Source organism: Zeugodacus cucurbitae, chromosome 4 (genome assembly GCF_028554725.1).
Source record: "Zeugodacus cucurbitae isolate PBARC_wt_2022May chromosome 4, idZeuCucr1.2, whole genome shotgun sequence".
NCBI lineage: Eukaryota > Metazoa > Arthropoda > Insecta > Diptera > Tephritidae > Zeugodacus > Zeugodacus cucurbitae.
This window is the reverse complement of record NC_071669.1, coordinates 45,627,734-45,641,637: the sequence shown is the minus strand read 5'-3', so window position 1 is coordinate 45,641,637 and position 13,904 is coordinate 45,627,734. Positions and strand designations below refer to the sequence as shown.

The following is a 13,904-nucleotide window of genomic DNA, read 5'->3' as shown; positions in this document are numbered from 1 at the left end:
TTCAAAAATTATACTAGAGAATTCTGTTATGGATGTTTTATTAAGTTTAGTTATCGTAATCGACTTTACATGACACATTTGTTGTTCTGTGGGTGTTGCGCTATTCTCTCCGTTCTTATATTTTGACATTTGGTCATTTTCTAGTTTTTAATAAATGGTATAGGTTGGTCGCATGGATTCTTTTCGATTTGTATATTCCATTCATAAATTTTAAACTAAGCTCTCATAACATAAGTAAATATATATTGAAAATAATAACGCACAGAGCCATAAAGAGAGCATATTTTCTCACAGTACCAGTAATAAGCTGTGCCACCTCCAAACAGCAGGAGGCCGTTAATACATATAGATGCAATTAATTATATATAACATTTCTGCTACAAAATATTGTTGACAAATTCCAAATCAAGTCTTCCCGGTTTTGAAACTACATACATAGTTGTCGTTTTACTCTCTGCAGGTGCCATAGTATTGTCTGCAAACGCGTTTTGTTGTGTGGCGTGGCAAATAACTTGAATTTCTGCATTTGGTGTTTCGAAACAAAGTGAACTAAATATTCAAGAAAATGTCCATTAACTTACGAACCGTGTACGCGTTTGCAAGGGAGATGTATCCAAAGAAGTCATCAGCACCAATACAATATGGCACGGCAGGATTTCGTGGCAAGTAAGTGCTTGATTATACATTGATATTATTTATTTGCAATATGGCTAAAAAATGTATGTACATATAAAGTGCTAGTAGCTACATATTCGTTAATACCGGTGCTGGCATTCCCCAGCGTACAATTGTATATTCATATATTAAATCCAACCGCGTGAACCATTATAATTGTGTATGTATGTATGTATGTCTACATATGCATGCCTGCCTCCTCCTTCTAATTCCCATGTCAAATTGTTATTTATAGATTTTTTTGTACCGTATTTCATTTAGTATAAATAACACAGCAAGCATTGCTTTACTGAAGAAAGCTAAATTTTGAACATTTTAATCTATTAATTGCCCTTATTTTATATCAGAAGAAGCCACGCCAAAAAATTGGTCAGCTCCGTGGGTTAATCTAAATGGTAACGGCCGCCCTGCTTAAAGGTCAAAGCACGTATGTTAGCTTATATGTATGTACATACATATGTACAAAAAATTATTGTTAGTTGGCATGACTTTTAACGTATATACATATGTATATATTACGACCACGTTGAATAAACCTTCCAAAAAATCACCCCTTCATCAACCTATGCTTCCTTAAACACTACATATATACTGAAGTACATACATACGTCCGTTGAAATTGCTAGGTTTTTAGCCAATTACTCTGAATTATTAAGACAAAAACTATTGGGGCCAAGTAGCTACAAACTAGGGCGTTGTATGCAGGTGAATCACAGCTGGTCGTTTTTGCTATGTATTGCATGGGTTGAATCACCTGTGACCCAATGCAGCTCCCTTCTCTTTCTTTTGCAATGAATAAATATATTTTGCTATTGCTAATACATTTTATTTTGATTTTCTTAGAAGTCTCATTTTATTTTTTTCATGTATTTGCAACTTCAAGGTAAACAACTGATTCGTTTATTACAAATGAGGGAAAATCGCTTAAAGATTGTCTATATATTATGTCTTTGTTGCACTTTATATACTTGAATCTGTTCTTAATTGCTTCAGCTTAAGAATGTGCATCCTTATGTATTGATATGCATGCTTATTAGCATAATATATATATGTAATGTATATGAATGAATGTATATGTATGTATGTATGAAACAATATCTTCCATAGCGGATTACAAGTTACGAAAATATTATTATGCACAAATTGATTTTGCTTTTACGAATAAAAAAGTGTGTTAATATGTACGTTGTTTGTTATCAGTAAATTATCTTTTGTTGTTAACATTACAAACAAACCGCAGCAGTGCTGTTGATAAGCTTATAAATAATGACACTTTCCAGAGTTTTGTGCAATATATAATGAAATGTTTGTATATATATAATATGAATCGTATATTTTTATTTCAGAGCCGAATTCCTCGACAGTGTTATGTACAGGATGGGCGTTTTGGCCACACTTCGTTCGAGAATTCGTGGCGGAGCTGTGATTGGTGTAATGGTCACTGCCTCTCACAATCCAGAACCGGACAATGGTGTTAAGTTAATTGACCCAAAAGGTGAAATGCTGGAAGCCAGTTGGGAATCCATTGCTACTGATTTGGCCAATGTTGAGGACAGCGAACTTGAAGCGCATGTTGCCAAAATTATAAGTGAGAATAAAATAGACGTAGGTTCCTCATCCCATGTATTTGTCGGCATGGATAACCGCTATCATAGTCCACGCCTGCTGAAGGCTGTAGCTGATGGTGTGATTGCGCTAAAGGGAAACGTACGTGAGTTTGGTATTGTAACGACGCCAATGTTGCACTTTTTTGTGGTGGCTGCTAATACGAGAGGTGCCTATGGCCTGCCCACAGAGGAGGGCTACTATAAAAAATTGATCACAGCGTTCGAAGTATTGCGCGGTGACAAATTAGAAAACGGAAACTATCGCAATAAATTGGTATTCGATGGTGCTAATGGTGTAGGTGCGCGTAAAATGTTGCAGTTTATTAAGCGAATGCATGATTCCCTGCAAGTGGATGTAATTAATAAAGGAGATGGCAAGATAAATGAAAATTGCGGTGCTGACCATGTAAAAGTTAAGCAAGCAGTGCCCATTGGTATGCCAATTGTGGAACCATTTACACGTTGTGTGAGTGTTGATGGTGATGCCGATCGCGTAGTATACTTCTTCACCGATGATAAGAATCATTTTAGATTATTGGATGGAGATCGCATTGCTACTTTAGTAGCAGACTATCTTATGGATATGGTAAAACGTTGTGGGCTTGATCTGAGTATGGGCTTAGTGCAAACTGCTTATGCTAATGGTGGCTCAACGGACTATATTTCCAATACGTTGCAAGTACCAGTGGCATGTGTGCCCACTGGTGTTAAACATCTGCATCATAAAGCGCTGCAATATGATATTGGCGTATATTTTGAGGCTAACGGTCACGGTACTATTATTTTCAGTGATAATGCTAAAAGTCTAATAAAAGCGGCTTCCGAAACAAATGCCGATGCGAAGACACTTTTGCATGTTATAGATCTCATCAATGAAACTGTGGGCGATGCCATATCGGATATGTTGCTGGTCGAAACCATTTTGAATCATAAAGGCTGGGACGTAAAAGACTGGTTGGCGACGTACGATGACTTGCCGAATCTTCAATTGAAAATTAAAGTTCAAGATCGTAACGTTATAACGACAACCGACGCAGAGCGTGTTTGTGTTACGCCAGTGGGTCTGCAAGAGGCTATAGACAAGGTGGTATCTAACTACAAACGTGGCCGTTCATTCGTACGACCTTCAGGTACCGAAGATGTGGTGCGTGTATACGCGGAGGCAGCGACAAAAACCGTAAGCATAAAATGCAATTATGAGAAACATTGATTTAAGCATATATACATTTGTTTTCATCTTTCTTAGGACACCGAAAACCTTGCATATGAAGTAGGAATTTTAGTGCAACAGCTCGCAGGTGGCGTAGGACCTGAACTAATTCATCCTGGGAAGACAATAAGCGCTCACATCTAAATATTCTTCTCTTAAAAACTAATTCATGCCAATATCTGCCTTCACAGCGGACTTTTGTATGATCTTGCTACACAACGATATAATGTTTAAAAGTTATTTACATGTACATGCCTTCTTTAAATTAAGTAGTTAGAAGAAAACACTTCCATCTATTTTCTACAGATCGTTTATTGTGTTACATGTTATTATTATTTTTTTTTTTTGTTTTTGTATTGTACCGCAGATATGCATTTAAATTTGCTTTATAATGTAAAACTGCCTTGAATTTTAAAAAAACTTAATGGAAAATATATATGTATGTATACATAAACGGAGTTATAGTTTTGTACTAAAAAATGTACATAGACACATGTTCAATGATTGATGTGTCTATTTCAATTTGTTTTTAGTGAGATTACTAAGTTTTAGCACGCCTTCAATAGGAAAATATATGAAATCCAAACATAAAACGCTACGGCTCAATTACAAAAATGTATGTGAATTGAACTTATTTTAAGTATTAAAATGCGTTAATAACAACAAAGAACCTTATTCGATACTAAAATGTTTTGTGCTCTATCTAATTTAACTTTGGTTCAGGTGTGGTCCAGCTTTTAAAATCTTAATTCTGAATCCTTGTGTGAAGCAGCCTTTTGTATCCAAATATATCACATGTTTTTCTGATTGCTTGAATAGGTGTATAAACTGTATTATGGTTTGCGCAAACAATCATAGAATTAGATCAAAATATGATTATGCAGATGAAATAATGCGAAACGACTTTCCCATGATAGGGGTTACGTGACCTAAATGGACTTCAATTATAACCGAACCTGGATTGTACAACTAGAACGGTTAACAGGATTAACTAATAAAAAAGTAATTTCAAGCATCAACGACTGCTTATAGGGAACAATCATGGCATAATTATATTGAAGTAGACTGACTAAATAACTTTTCCGTTCCAGTTTCATATCCGGTCAAGGGCTGCCAACGCTAAATTTAGAATTTTTTCTCGCCCCGACAACAACAACATGGATTCTCTCTTTTTTCTGTGTAAGCAATAGAAGAGATGTGCAAAACAAGTCATAAAGAAAACGCAATATTTATCGACTATAGACGATTACGGAGAATTTTAGCATTTTAGCTATACTAGCAACGTTGTAATTTTTGAAGCCAACGCCGCATCTCCGCAACCATAAATTATTACTAATAAGCTGTCAAATTGATTGCCATTGTCGTTGACCATATTTTTGGGCGAGCATTTGTTATCATAATAAATTCCGTCAAATAAGTAACCGGAAATTCTAACATTAGTTAGTAATTAACAAATTATAATTAGTTTGTGTGAAATTTTGTGTTTCAAACGAAATTTCTTGTGTCAAAACGTCGAAATGTTGAAAAAACATTTGGTGGTTTAACCATGTCGAAAACTCAAGTTTACTATTGGTAAATCGTTCAAAGAGGGCATATAAAAATCGCAACGCACACAAAAGGTTGACTTGTTCCTAATGACGCCGTAAAAAAATAAATGACACATAGCAATAAAAATTGACATAATAGTGCCGAACAGTTGTGCCAATCTGGGAAAAAATATTTTGAAATATTCTCAGCGGGAAATTTTAAAGTGGTTACCGGTTACTTATTCGACTGAATCTAAAACTATTTGCGAAATGGCGTCGAGCACGCATAATCAAGTTATTGAGTCGCTCAATAAATTTTGCAGAATGTCCTTTAATAGTTAGAAGGGGGGATTATTTGATTAATAATAATTATCATGAAAATATTAACTAACTATGCGTATTGCTATAATTACTTGTATACATATTAACTGATTTTAAAAAAGATACTTTTTATATATGAACCATTAATTATGTTAGAGATGTCAACATATCAAACATGCAATTAAATTTATATTCCGAAAATACTCATATCTAATATATAATTTCAATTCAGTTTTTTTTTATGTTTGTGTAATTACCAAAAACTGTAAGGAGTTCGTGAATACAACTATTGTTGAGGCAATATCGATACAATATTGTCTTCTATAAAACTCGATAACTTATAAATAAGCATCGATGTTGTAGGAATTGTCAAAGATTAGTACATCTTTTGCTTTGTCAGCTAAACGGGATAGAATTGTCTGATGCAATACACGATTTGAGTTAATTAAAAAGGAGTTTAAAAGGAATTTCCACCCACGTTGAAAATACAAACAATTATTTGAATTAAAATTACAATCATGGACGCAGAAGACGTAAGTTTATAGCTCTGTGAGAGCAACGAAAGTGTAAATGATTTAGTTGTGAAACGTGTAAGTTTCATTACTGTCAATCATTTTTGTTGCTTTGAGGTTATGTGCGTTCCCAAACTAATTTGTGTCAAAAATTCATATTTTTAATTCAGGGTTTTGATCCAACATTGTTAATCAAAAAGAAAAAAAAGAAGAAGTTCGATCTCGACGCCGCACTCGGTCTTGATGATGGCAGCAAAAAAGAGGAGCCGAAAGAAGAGGTGCCCCTTGATAGTGGTGCAGCTGATTTGGAGGATAATTTGGATTTAGAAAGTTTTGGCAAGAAGAAGAAAAAGAAGAAGAAGAATACTTTCGATTTAGATAAACTTGAAGGTGCTTTGCCATCAACAAGAGAAGGTGAAGATGAAAGTAATGCTGCTGTACAGGAAGACGCAGGAAATGACGAGATCAATCTAGATATGGACTTTTCAATGGCGAGAAAGAAAAAGAAGTCTAAAAAGAAGGACTTGGATGAATTATTCGCTGATAAGGATGAAGAAGATAAAAGCGAGGATAAAGAAAATGGTAAGCATTTAAATTATAATTTGTATAAAAACTTAACTTATTTTTTATACAGCTGACGATAACAGTTCATCATGGGCCGGCTCAGACCGTGATTATACATATGACGAATTATTGAAGCGCGTTTTCGAAATAATTCTCGATAAAAACCCAGATATGGCAGCTGGTCGTAAACCGAAATTTGTCATGAGACCTCCACAAGTATTGCGTGTCGGCACAAAGAAAACTTCATTTGCAAACTTCATGGATATTGCAAAAACACTTCATCGTTTACCAAAACATTTGTTGGACTTTTTACTAGCTGAGTTGGGTACCAGCGGCTCAATGGACGGAAACCAACAGCTTATTATAAAAGGTCGTTTCCAACCCAAACAGATAGAAAATGTACTGCGTCGTTATATCAAAGAGTACGTGACCTGCCACACCTGCCGTTCTCCCGAAACTATACTGCAAAAAGATACAAGGTTGTTCTTCCTGCAATGCGAATCTTGTGGATCTAGATGTTCCGTAGCTAGCATTAAATCGGGTTTCCAAGCTGTTACTGGCAAACGTGCTGCAATACGTGCGAAAACTACATAAAAATATTTTTTTGTTTGCGCGACTTTAGGAATTCTATTGTTCTTTTTCTAGTGGAGATTTATTTAGATGTAACAAATTCGATATATGACAAAGAACAAGGAAAAAAATAGAACAAGTTGAAATAAGCGAGGATTAATATTTTTTATTTAAATTTTAAACATACAAACCATTAAATAATAAAAATAGTAAACCGATCATTAAACCCAACTTTTATCTTCTTGTTATTCTATAAATATTCATATACCACTCAATTACTTCGTCTTTGAAAGCTAGTTCCATAATTCTGTCGGAACCGCTGTCGATATCCCACTTAAAGCCGAATATGCCCACTTGGTCACGAACAAAATCGGGTTTTCCAAAAACAAATATTTTGTCGCCAACGGAAATACTAGATGGATCAAGTTGTTTTCTAGTTTTGTTCAGCAACTGCTGTAAAGCAGTTAAAATGTGTTTATGCTCCTTAACTGACTTCCTTGCAGACACTTCATTTCGCAAGCGTTGCAATTCGAGAATATCTGCTTCTTTTTTCGGAATAAGCAGAGGCAAAACTGAGGTGTTGTCATCAATTTCAAACCTGTAGTGACCAGTTTTTTTGCTCGGTATCATTTTACCCACAATCCGTCCGTGTATCATAATTGTACGAAAACATGTTTTGCCATCAAATGCTTCGAAAACTGTTGGCGAAGATGCGCTACAACGTTTGACGTCCAACAACAACAGCGGTACACATTCAAAAGGCTTATTCTCATTCCCTGTGGTTTTTAAAATACATTGGGATTTAAAACACTCGCTACTCGGTTTATTCATTGCATCTATTTTAAATGTTTATAGTTTCATGTTTTTAATAGATTTGGCGCTTTATTCTGTCACTTTAAATTTTGTATTTCCCAATGAACCATCGAATACACAATCACAACTAGCCAACCAAAGGTTTTTTCAATATTTATTTTGACACTGACGACCTATTTTAGAGTTTTAATGTTTATATGTAAACTGTATTTATTTAACATGATATTATGTTATGAGAAATACAGCTTATTACTTTATAAAGTTTTGATTTTATTTTCACTTCAATTTCACAATCTGTTATAATACTTTTATATATAAATATTGCGCCTGGCAATACCATGACAGTTCACTTCGGCTTTCAGATTCGTGTGTGTCAAAATAAGTGGAAACTATCTTTGCGAAACGAAATTAATTAAACATTTCTGCTGTTAAAATATTATTAATCTGGAAAGTAACAATTTAAATTAAATTAAATTCATAAATAAACGTGTTTTTCGTAACAAAAAAGCCGTAGGATTTAAAACGTGGTGTTCAAATATTTTATAAGAAGCTTGCCGTGGAAATAAAATTTGCCGAAGTTGCACTCGGCAGCTGCATCAATACATTCACACAAACGACTTTTTGTCTTTGTTTACACTCTTTCTGAATTGTGAAATTGCTGTTGGGGATATTGCACTTTGTCAAAGTCTTCCAAAGTACTGGTAACAATAGTCAATAAGCAGTTTGACAAATTAAAATAAGTTGAGTCGATTTGTTATGTCTGGAGGAGCTCTAATAACACTAAAAGAAGATGCAACTGACGGTGCGGGCACTAACAGCGGCGGAGGAGGCAATTCTAATATTGCAAATAACCAACAAACATCCGGATCCGGAAACGTAAACGCCACTCCCAGTCACAACGCAAATGGTACTAACGGCGGTCCTCCAGAAGGAACACGACAAAATAGCTTGCAACGCATTCAATTGCGCAAACAAAAAGTGTTTAACCTACCTGTTCCCCATAAATTGGCTAAATTGTCTATGTACTCTGCTTGCCAGAGCGAAGGATGTCGTTGCACCGGATGGAAAACTCCACAGGAAAATCGTCATCGAGATGTCGAATCATCATCATATTGCCCCGAGTTTACCGAAGAATGCCGCAGCTGTAGGCATGCTTTACAAAATCATATTGCCCATCTGGATGGCATATCTGGATCACAAATGAACGATCTTTTGGGCGCTATAATAGATATGGAAAATTTGTTCATGTCAATGCAACGCGTAGAAGATGAAGATACCAAAAAAGTGTATCTATATCTATTTCGTCTCCTGCGTCAATGTGTCCTAACTCGCCAACAGGCTGTTATTCGCGGACCACTTGGTGATCCACCATTCGAGTCACCATGCATTGCAAAAGCAGTTTCCTCATTCGTATTCTACAAGTACAACCACTTGAGTCAAACCGAATTACAGACAATGACTGAGGTGGCAAAAACGTTTCTTAATTTTTTAAATCATTACAACTTCGAACCGCCATCAATGCGCCGCTCTGGATTAACCCATGAGGATGCCTCGACATATAAAATTAACTATACCCGATGGCTGGTATTTTGCCATGTGCCCGCCTTCTGCAATTCATTGCGACATTTTGAAACATCGTTGGTATTTGGACGCACCTTATTGCGCACCATATTTAAGTATATGGCTGAACAGTTAAGAAATAAGTGTTCTTCTGAACGAGATCGCTTCCCAGCTGATAAGCGTTCAATCATAACACAAATGCCAAAATTCTTAGATGCGCTAAAAGCTGAACTACTGAAGGATGACTCGCCAATTTGGGATCAAGGTTTTCGTCCATCGACAGCTTTTATTATACAACAACGTAAACGTCAGCAAGAAGCAAGCACTGGAGCTGCAACTGGTAGTAAGCGTTCAGGTACTGGAGAGCCGGCACACAAAAGAGCCAAAAAAGAAAGCATTGATCGTGCCAGTGGGTAAGTTCTTGGCGCCATGTCCGTAACAGTCACATTAATATATAAATATAAATCTATAGAAGTCGTTTATCGAAACTGTGAGTGTTGAATTGATGAAATAGTATAAAATAAGCTTTAATTATTTTGTTATAAACATATGTTGTTTTTTATAGAAAGACTGTGGGCACGAAGCGTGCATGTGTAATTTGCTATTTCACAATTCTCAATTAACACATAAATTGAAATATTTTGTATAAAAACTAAGCACGTACATGCATACACACAAAAATGATATAGGATTTATAGACTTCAATAAAAAAACGCTGACAAATCAACGATACAAGTGAATGCAGTAAATGTGTTTTCTTTATGCATATTGTATGTACTTTATATGAATCACAAATCAATGGGCTGTGTTTGACTGCTCGTGCACGTCCGTTTAGTAAGCTGTTTTGTGCACAACTGGAATTGGAAAAGTTTTCAATATCGCAAAACAGTCGGCTAGCAACGAAGTCGTTTTATTATATTTTTTGTTTCGCCGCTACGAATGCGTCGCATCGTGTGAAGTATTAGTTTTTTTATTTCGAATTCCATATTTTTTTTTTGCTTATGAACAAGAAGTTCAATTGGTGGCACTGTGTGAAATGCAAAACATTGGCACACAAACGACATATGTCGTCGAATTTCAAACATACTTTTAGGCGCAGTTTGCGTGCTATTATTATTTTTTATTTAGTTGGTGTAGTTAGCACTTTATTTAATATAAACAAACATTGATATATTTATTATTTAAATAACATAAAAGCAGCTTAAATCCGTGTCTATCTCTCTAAACTATATATTGGAAATATACATTTCAGCGACTGCCAGTTTGAGGACCTTTCCGATGAAACCGTTGTGCGTGCTATGAAAGCTATTTCAGAATCGAAGGCTATAAATAAATCAGAAATCTTATTTCCGGTTAATGTCTCCCGCGATGAAAATGTCAAAGCTGAAGAACAACAACGAGCCATCGAGTTTCACGTCGTTGGAAATTCCTTGACAAAGCAAGTGGATAAACAGACAATATTTTGGCTTATTGGGCTACAAGCCGTATTTGCCTATCAACTGCCCGAAATGCCACGTGAATATATAAGTCAATTAGTATTTGACACAAAACATAAAACTTTGGCACTTATAAAGGAAAATCAGCCCATCGGTGGAATTTGCTTTCGTCCCTTTGCTAGTCAAGGTTTCACCGAAATAGTATTTTGCGCCGTCACCATGTCCGAGCAAGTCAAGGGATACGGCACACACTTAATGAATCACCTCAAGGACTACAGCATCAAACATGGCATAAGACATTTGCTAACCTACGCCGATTGTGATGCTATTGGTTACTTTAAGAAGCAAGGTTTCTCCAAGGATATCAAATTGGCACGACCAGTGTATGCTGGATTCATAAAGGAATATGATGGTGCTACGCTAATGCATTGTGAATTACATCCAAGCATTGTGAACACACAATTTATTTCGGGTAATTTAGAAAGTCTTGTAACTATACACACATTTTCAACTAGTTTAATATTGATTCTTCTTCCACTCCACACAATAGTTATAAGAAAGCAGAGCGAAATTCTGAAAGAATTAATTGCGCAACGTCACAATGAGGTGCAAAAAGTGCGTCCTGGTTTAACATGCTTCAAAGAGGGATTGCGCTCCATACCAGTTGAGTCGATACCTGGTTTACGTGAAATCGGTTGGAAACCGCAAATGCGTGCACAACGCACTTCACGTCCGCTCGAAGAATCTTCAGACCCAGAAAAATTAGCGGCATCCTTCACTGCCGTACTGCAATCGGTGCGCCAGCATCAAGCCGCTTGGCCGTTCCTACGTCCAGTACCAGTTGCCGAAGTGCCCGACTATTACGATCACATCAAGTATCCGATGGATCTAAAAACTATGGGTGAACGCCTTAAGCAGGGCTATTATGTAACGCGGCGCCTCTTTATGGCCGATATGGCGCGTATTTTCTCGAATTGCCGCTTCTACAATTCACCGGAAACAGAATATTATCGTTGCGCTAACTCGCTAGAGCGTTACTTTCAGACCAAGATGCGGGAGTTGGGCCTATGGGACAAATGATGTTGCGCCCTTAATGCCGCCGTCGATATGCTTAGCGAACACGAACGCGTGGCGGATGAACATAATGTAAGCAATCCGGCGACAACAACTTCGGAATTATGTATGAATATGCAGCAGGGCGATAATAACGGTAATGGTGGCGGTGATGGCGACACAAATATTGTGTTGACAGTTAACTTGGGTGTAGTTCCCGCACTGCCCGAGGATATATTTAAAAATTAGACACTAGTGATTGCTTCAGCTTAAAAATTAAATTATATAATAATAACACTTTAAATAAATAATATCAGTTTAAACTCATCGTACATATGTTTAATTAGTACACAATATGAATATAAATAACGCATAAAATAATATTAAAAATAATTTATCATATAGAAAGTATATTAACATAAAATTGAGAATTCTAAATGTTATACATTTGCGAAAAGCAAACCCGGCACTTCGTTTGGAGTAAAAAAAACATATATAAATATGTACCATACTTACTATGTACCCTAAATATCTATAAAAGACCCAATAAAATGTTACAATGATCAAAAATCGTACAACAGCTTTTATGTTTTTCTTCAACGAAGGAAAATATATTGTGATTTAGCATAATTTCTTTAATGCATACAGTAATTGTGATTAATATAATCAGTAGTAGTTTTAGTAGTGTACAATCTCATACAATAATACTGCAAATACATACATACATACATACACACACACACATATTCCGTGTTCACAAAAGTGCAAGCGACAAAAATTGTGTTGAAAGTGTCGTGCAGCAGCAATTGCATACTCTTTTTCACTTCACCTACATATGTATGTATGTATATACATTTATACAGCGTAATATATATAACAACATGTACGCTATACGTAATGTAACATACAGTTAGCAGCTGAAATTAACAAAGCAATAATCCGATTATTGCAAATATATTTTGGTTGTTTGCTGTTGTTTGTTGTTGCATTTGCTTCCACTTATGATGTCATATTATCACATAATAGTATAATTTTAAACATCTCTAAATTCCATAAATACATACATACATATACATATGTACATGTATAGAGAGATTGATCTGACTCATATGCATACATACATACCCAAATAGGTGGATTTTGAATTTGATGAATGATTACAGTCATTTGACTCGACTTGTTTTAGTTTTATATTACAATAGTTCTCGTATTTGGCGTATGTTTTTCTTCTTTTTTTCATTATTTTCAAAATTAGTTTTGTGCTTAAAAATCTAGACATGAACGAAATATTAAGAGTTTTTGTAAGAAAAAACATTTCTTGAATTCTATGATATTCTTGTATGTAAATGGTTCACAATATTTGTAGACATCGAGAAAGTATGAAAAACTGCATTCGTAATTTAACGAATTTTATCTGTTATTACATACATATACACACATAAGCATGTGTTAATTAATTTTCTCACATTTCATAGTTTTAACAAGAAGCAAATTCAATGTTAATAATATTTAGTATTTTATTACTCTGTTATTATACACAAAAGCATGCTTAATTGTGTTTGACACGTATGTATGTAATTATTTTGCTAAATACTAAAGTGTATACGTTTTCCATAAAGATTATTTGGGTCTATATTTGTATTATATATAATATTTTAAATATTTCACCGACAATGCTAAATACAGCGTATCTACTATTTATTTTATACATACATACATGCTATTCAGTGGGATATTTCTTCATCATTTACAGACTTACTTGGTTCACTTCAATTTCTTTATGTTTTTTGTTTTGTTTTTGTATGCAATAATTTCAATTATAAGAAATTTAGTTTTATATTTGAGTTGCTCACTTGTTTGTTTAGTTTCATGGAAAATTGTTATTTAGTAATACATATACACAGAGTAATCCCTAAATTTAATGGCTGCTCGTGTTGATTTCATACAAACCGGTGTGATTACATTTATTTTTTATTAATGAAATTAAATACATTTGACTGTGCCATTATTTGTTCATTCGAAATTGTAGTGATTTGAGTTGTTTGGTCAATTGTCAA

The 13,904-nt window shown here is 35.0% G+C and overlaps 4 protein-coding genes across 4 annotated transcripts; 3 read left to right on the top strand and 1 right to left on the bottom strand.

The window, feature by feature from the left end:
• Positions 1-135: 135 nt before the first annotated feature.
• LOC105221046 (phosphoacetylglucosamine mutase) lies at positions 136-4,152 on the top strand. The gene is made up of 4 exons (XM_029046178.2): positions 136-234; positions 461-666; positions 2,022-3,459; positions 3,529-4,152. Exons 2-4 carry the CDS (start codon positions 566-568, stop codon positions 3,634-3,636), a joined length of 1,647 nt encoding a protein of 548 aa, XP_028902011.2. The 5' UTR covers positions 136-234; positions 461-565; the 3' UTR covers positions 3,637-4,152.
• A 1,554-nt stretch (positions 4,153-5,706) lies between these two features.
• Positions 5,707-7,216, top strand: LOC105221049 (eukaryotic translation initiation factor 2 subunit 2). Its single transcript, XM_011197701.3, has 3 exons — positions 5,707-5,872; positions 6,022-6,433; positions 6,486-7,216. The coding sequence occupies exons 1-3, from the start codon at positions 5,858-5,860 to the stop codon at positions 7,007-7,009; spliced, it is 951 nt and encodes a 316-aa protein (XP_011196003.2). The 5' UTR covers positions 5,707-5,857; the 3' UTR covers positions 7,010-7,216.
• On the bottom strand, positions 7,132-8,187 carry LOC105221048 (uncharacterized). Its single transcript, XM_011197700.3, has 2 exons — positions 8,052-8,187; positions 7,132-7,971 (listed from the first exon to the last, which is right to left on the bottom strand). Exon 2 carries the CDS (start codon positions 7,814-7,816, stop codon positions 7,220-7,222), a length of 597 nt encoding a protein of 198 aa, XP_011196002.2. The 5' UTR covers positions 7,817-7,971; positions 8,052-8,187; the 3' UTR covers positions 7,132-7,219.
• A 41-nt stretch (positions 8,188-8,228) lies between these two features.
• Positions 8,229-12,174, top strand: LOC105221047 (histone acetyltransferase KAT2B). Its single transcript, XM_011197699.3, has 3 exons — positions 8,229-9,771; positions 10,611-11,266; positions 11,345-12,174. The coding sequence occupies exons 1-3, from the start codon at positions 8,555-8,557 to the stop codon at positions 11,872-11,874; spliced, it is 2,403 nt and encodes an 800-aa protein (XP_011196001.2). The 5' UTR covers positions 8,229-8,554; the 3' UTR covers positions 11,875-12,174.
• Positions 12,175-13,904: the final 1,730 nt, after the last annotated feature.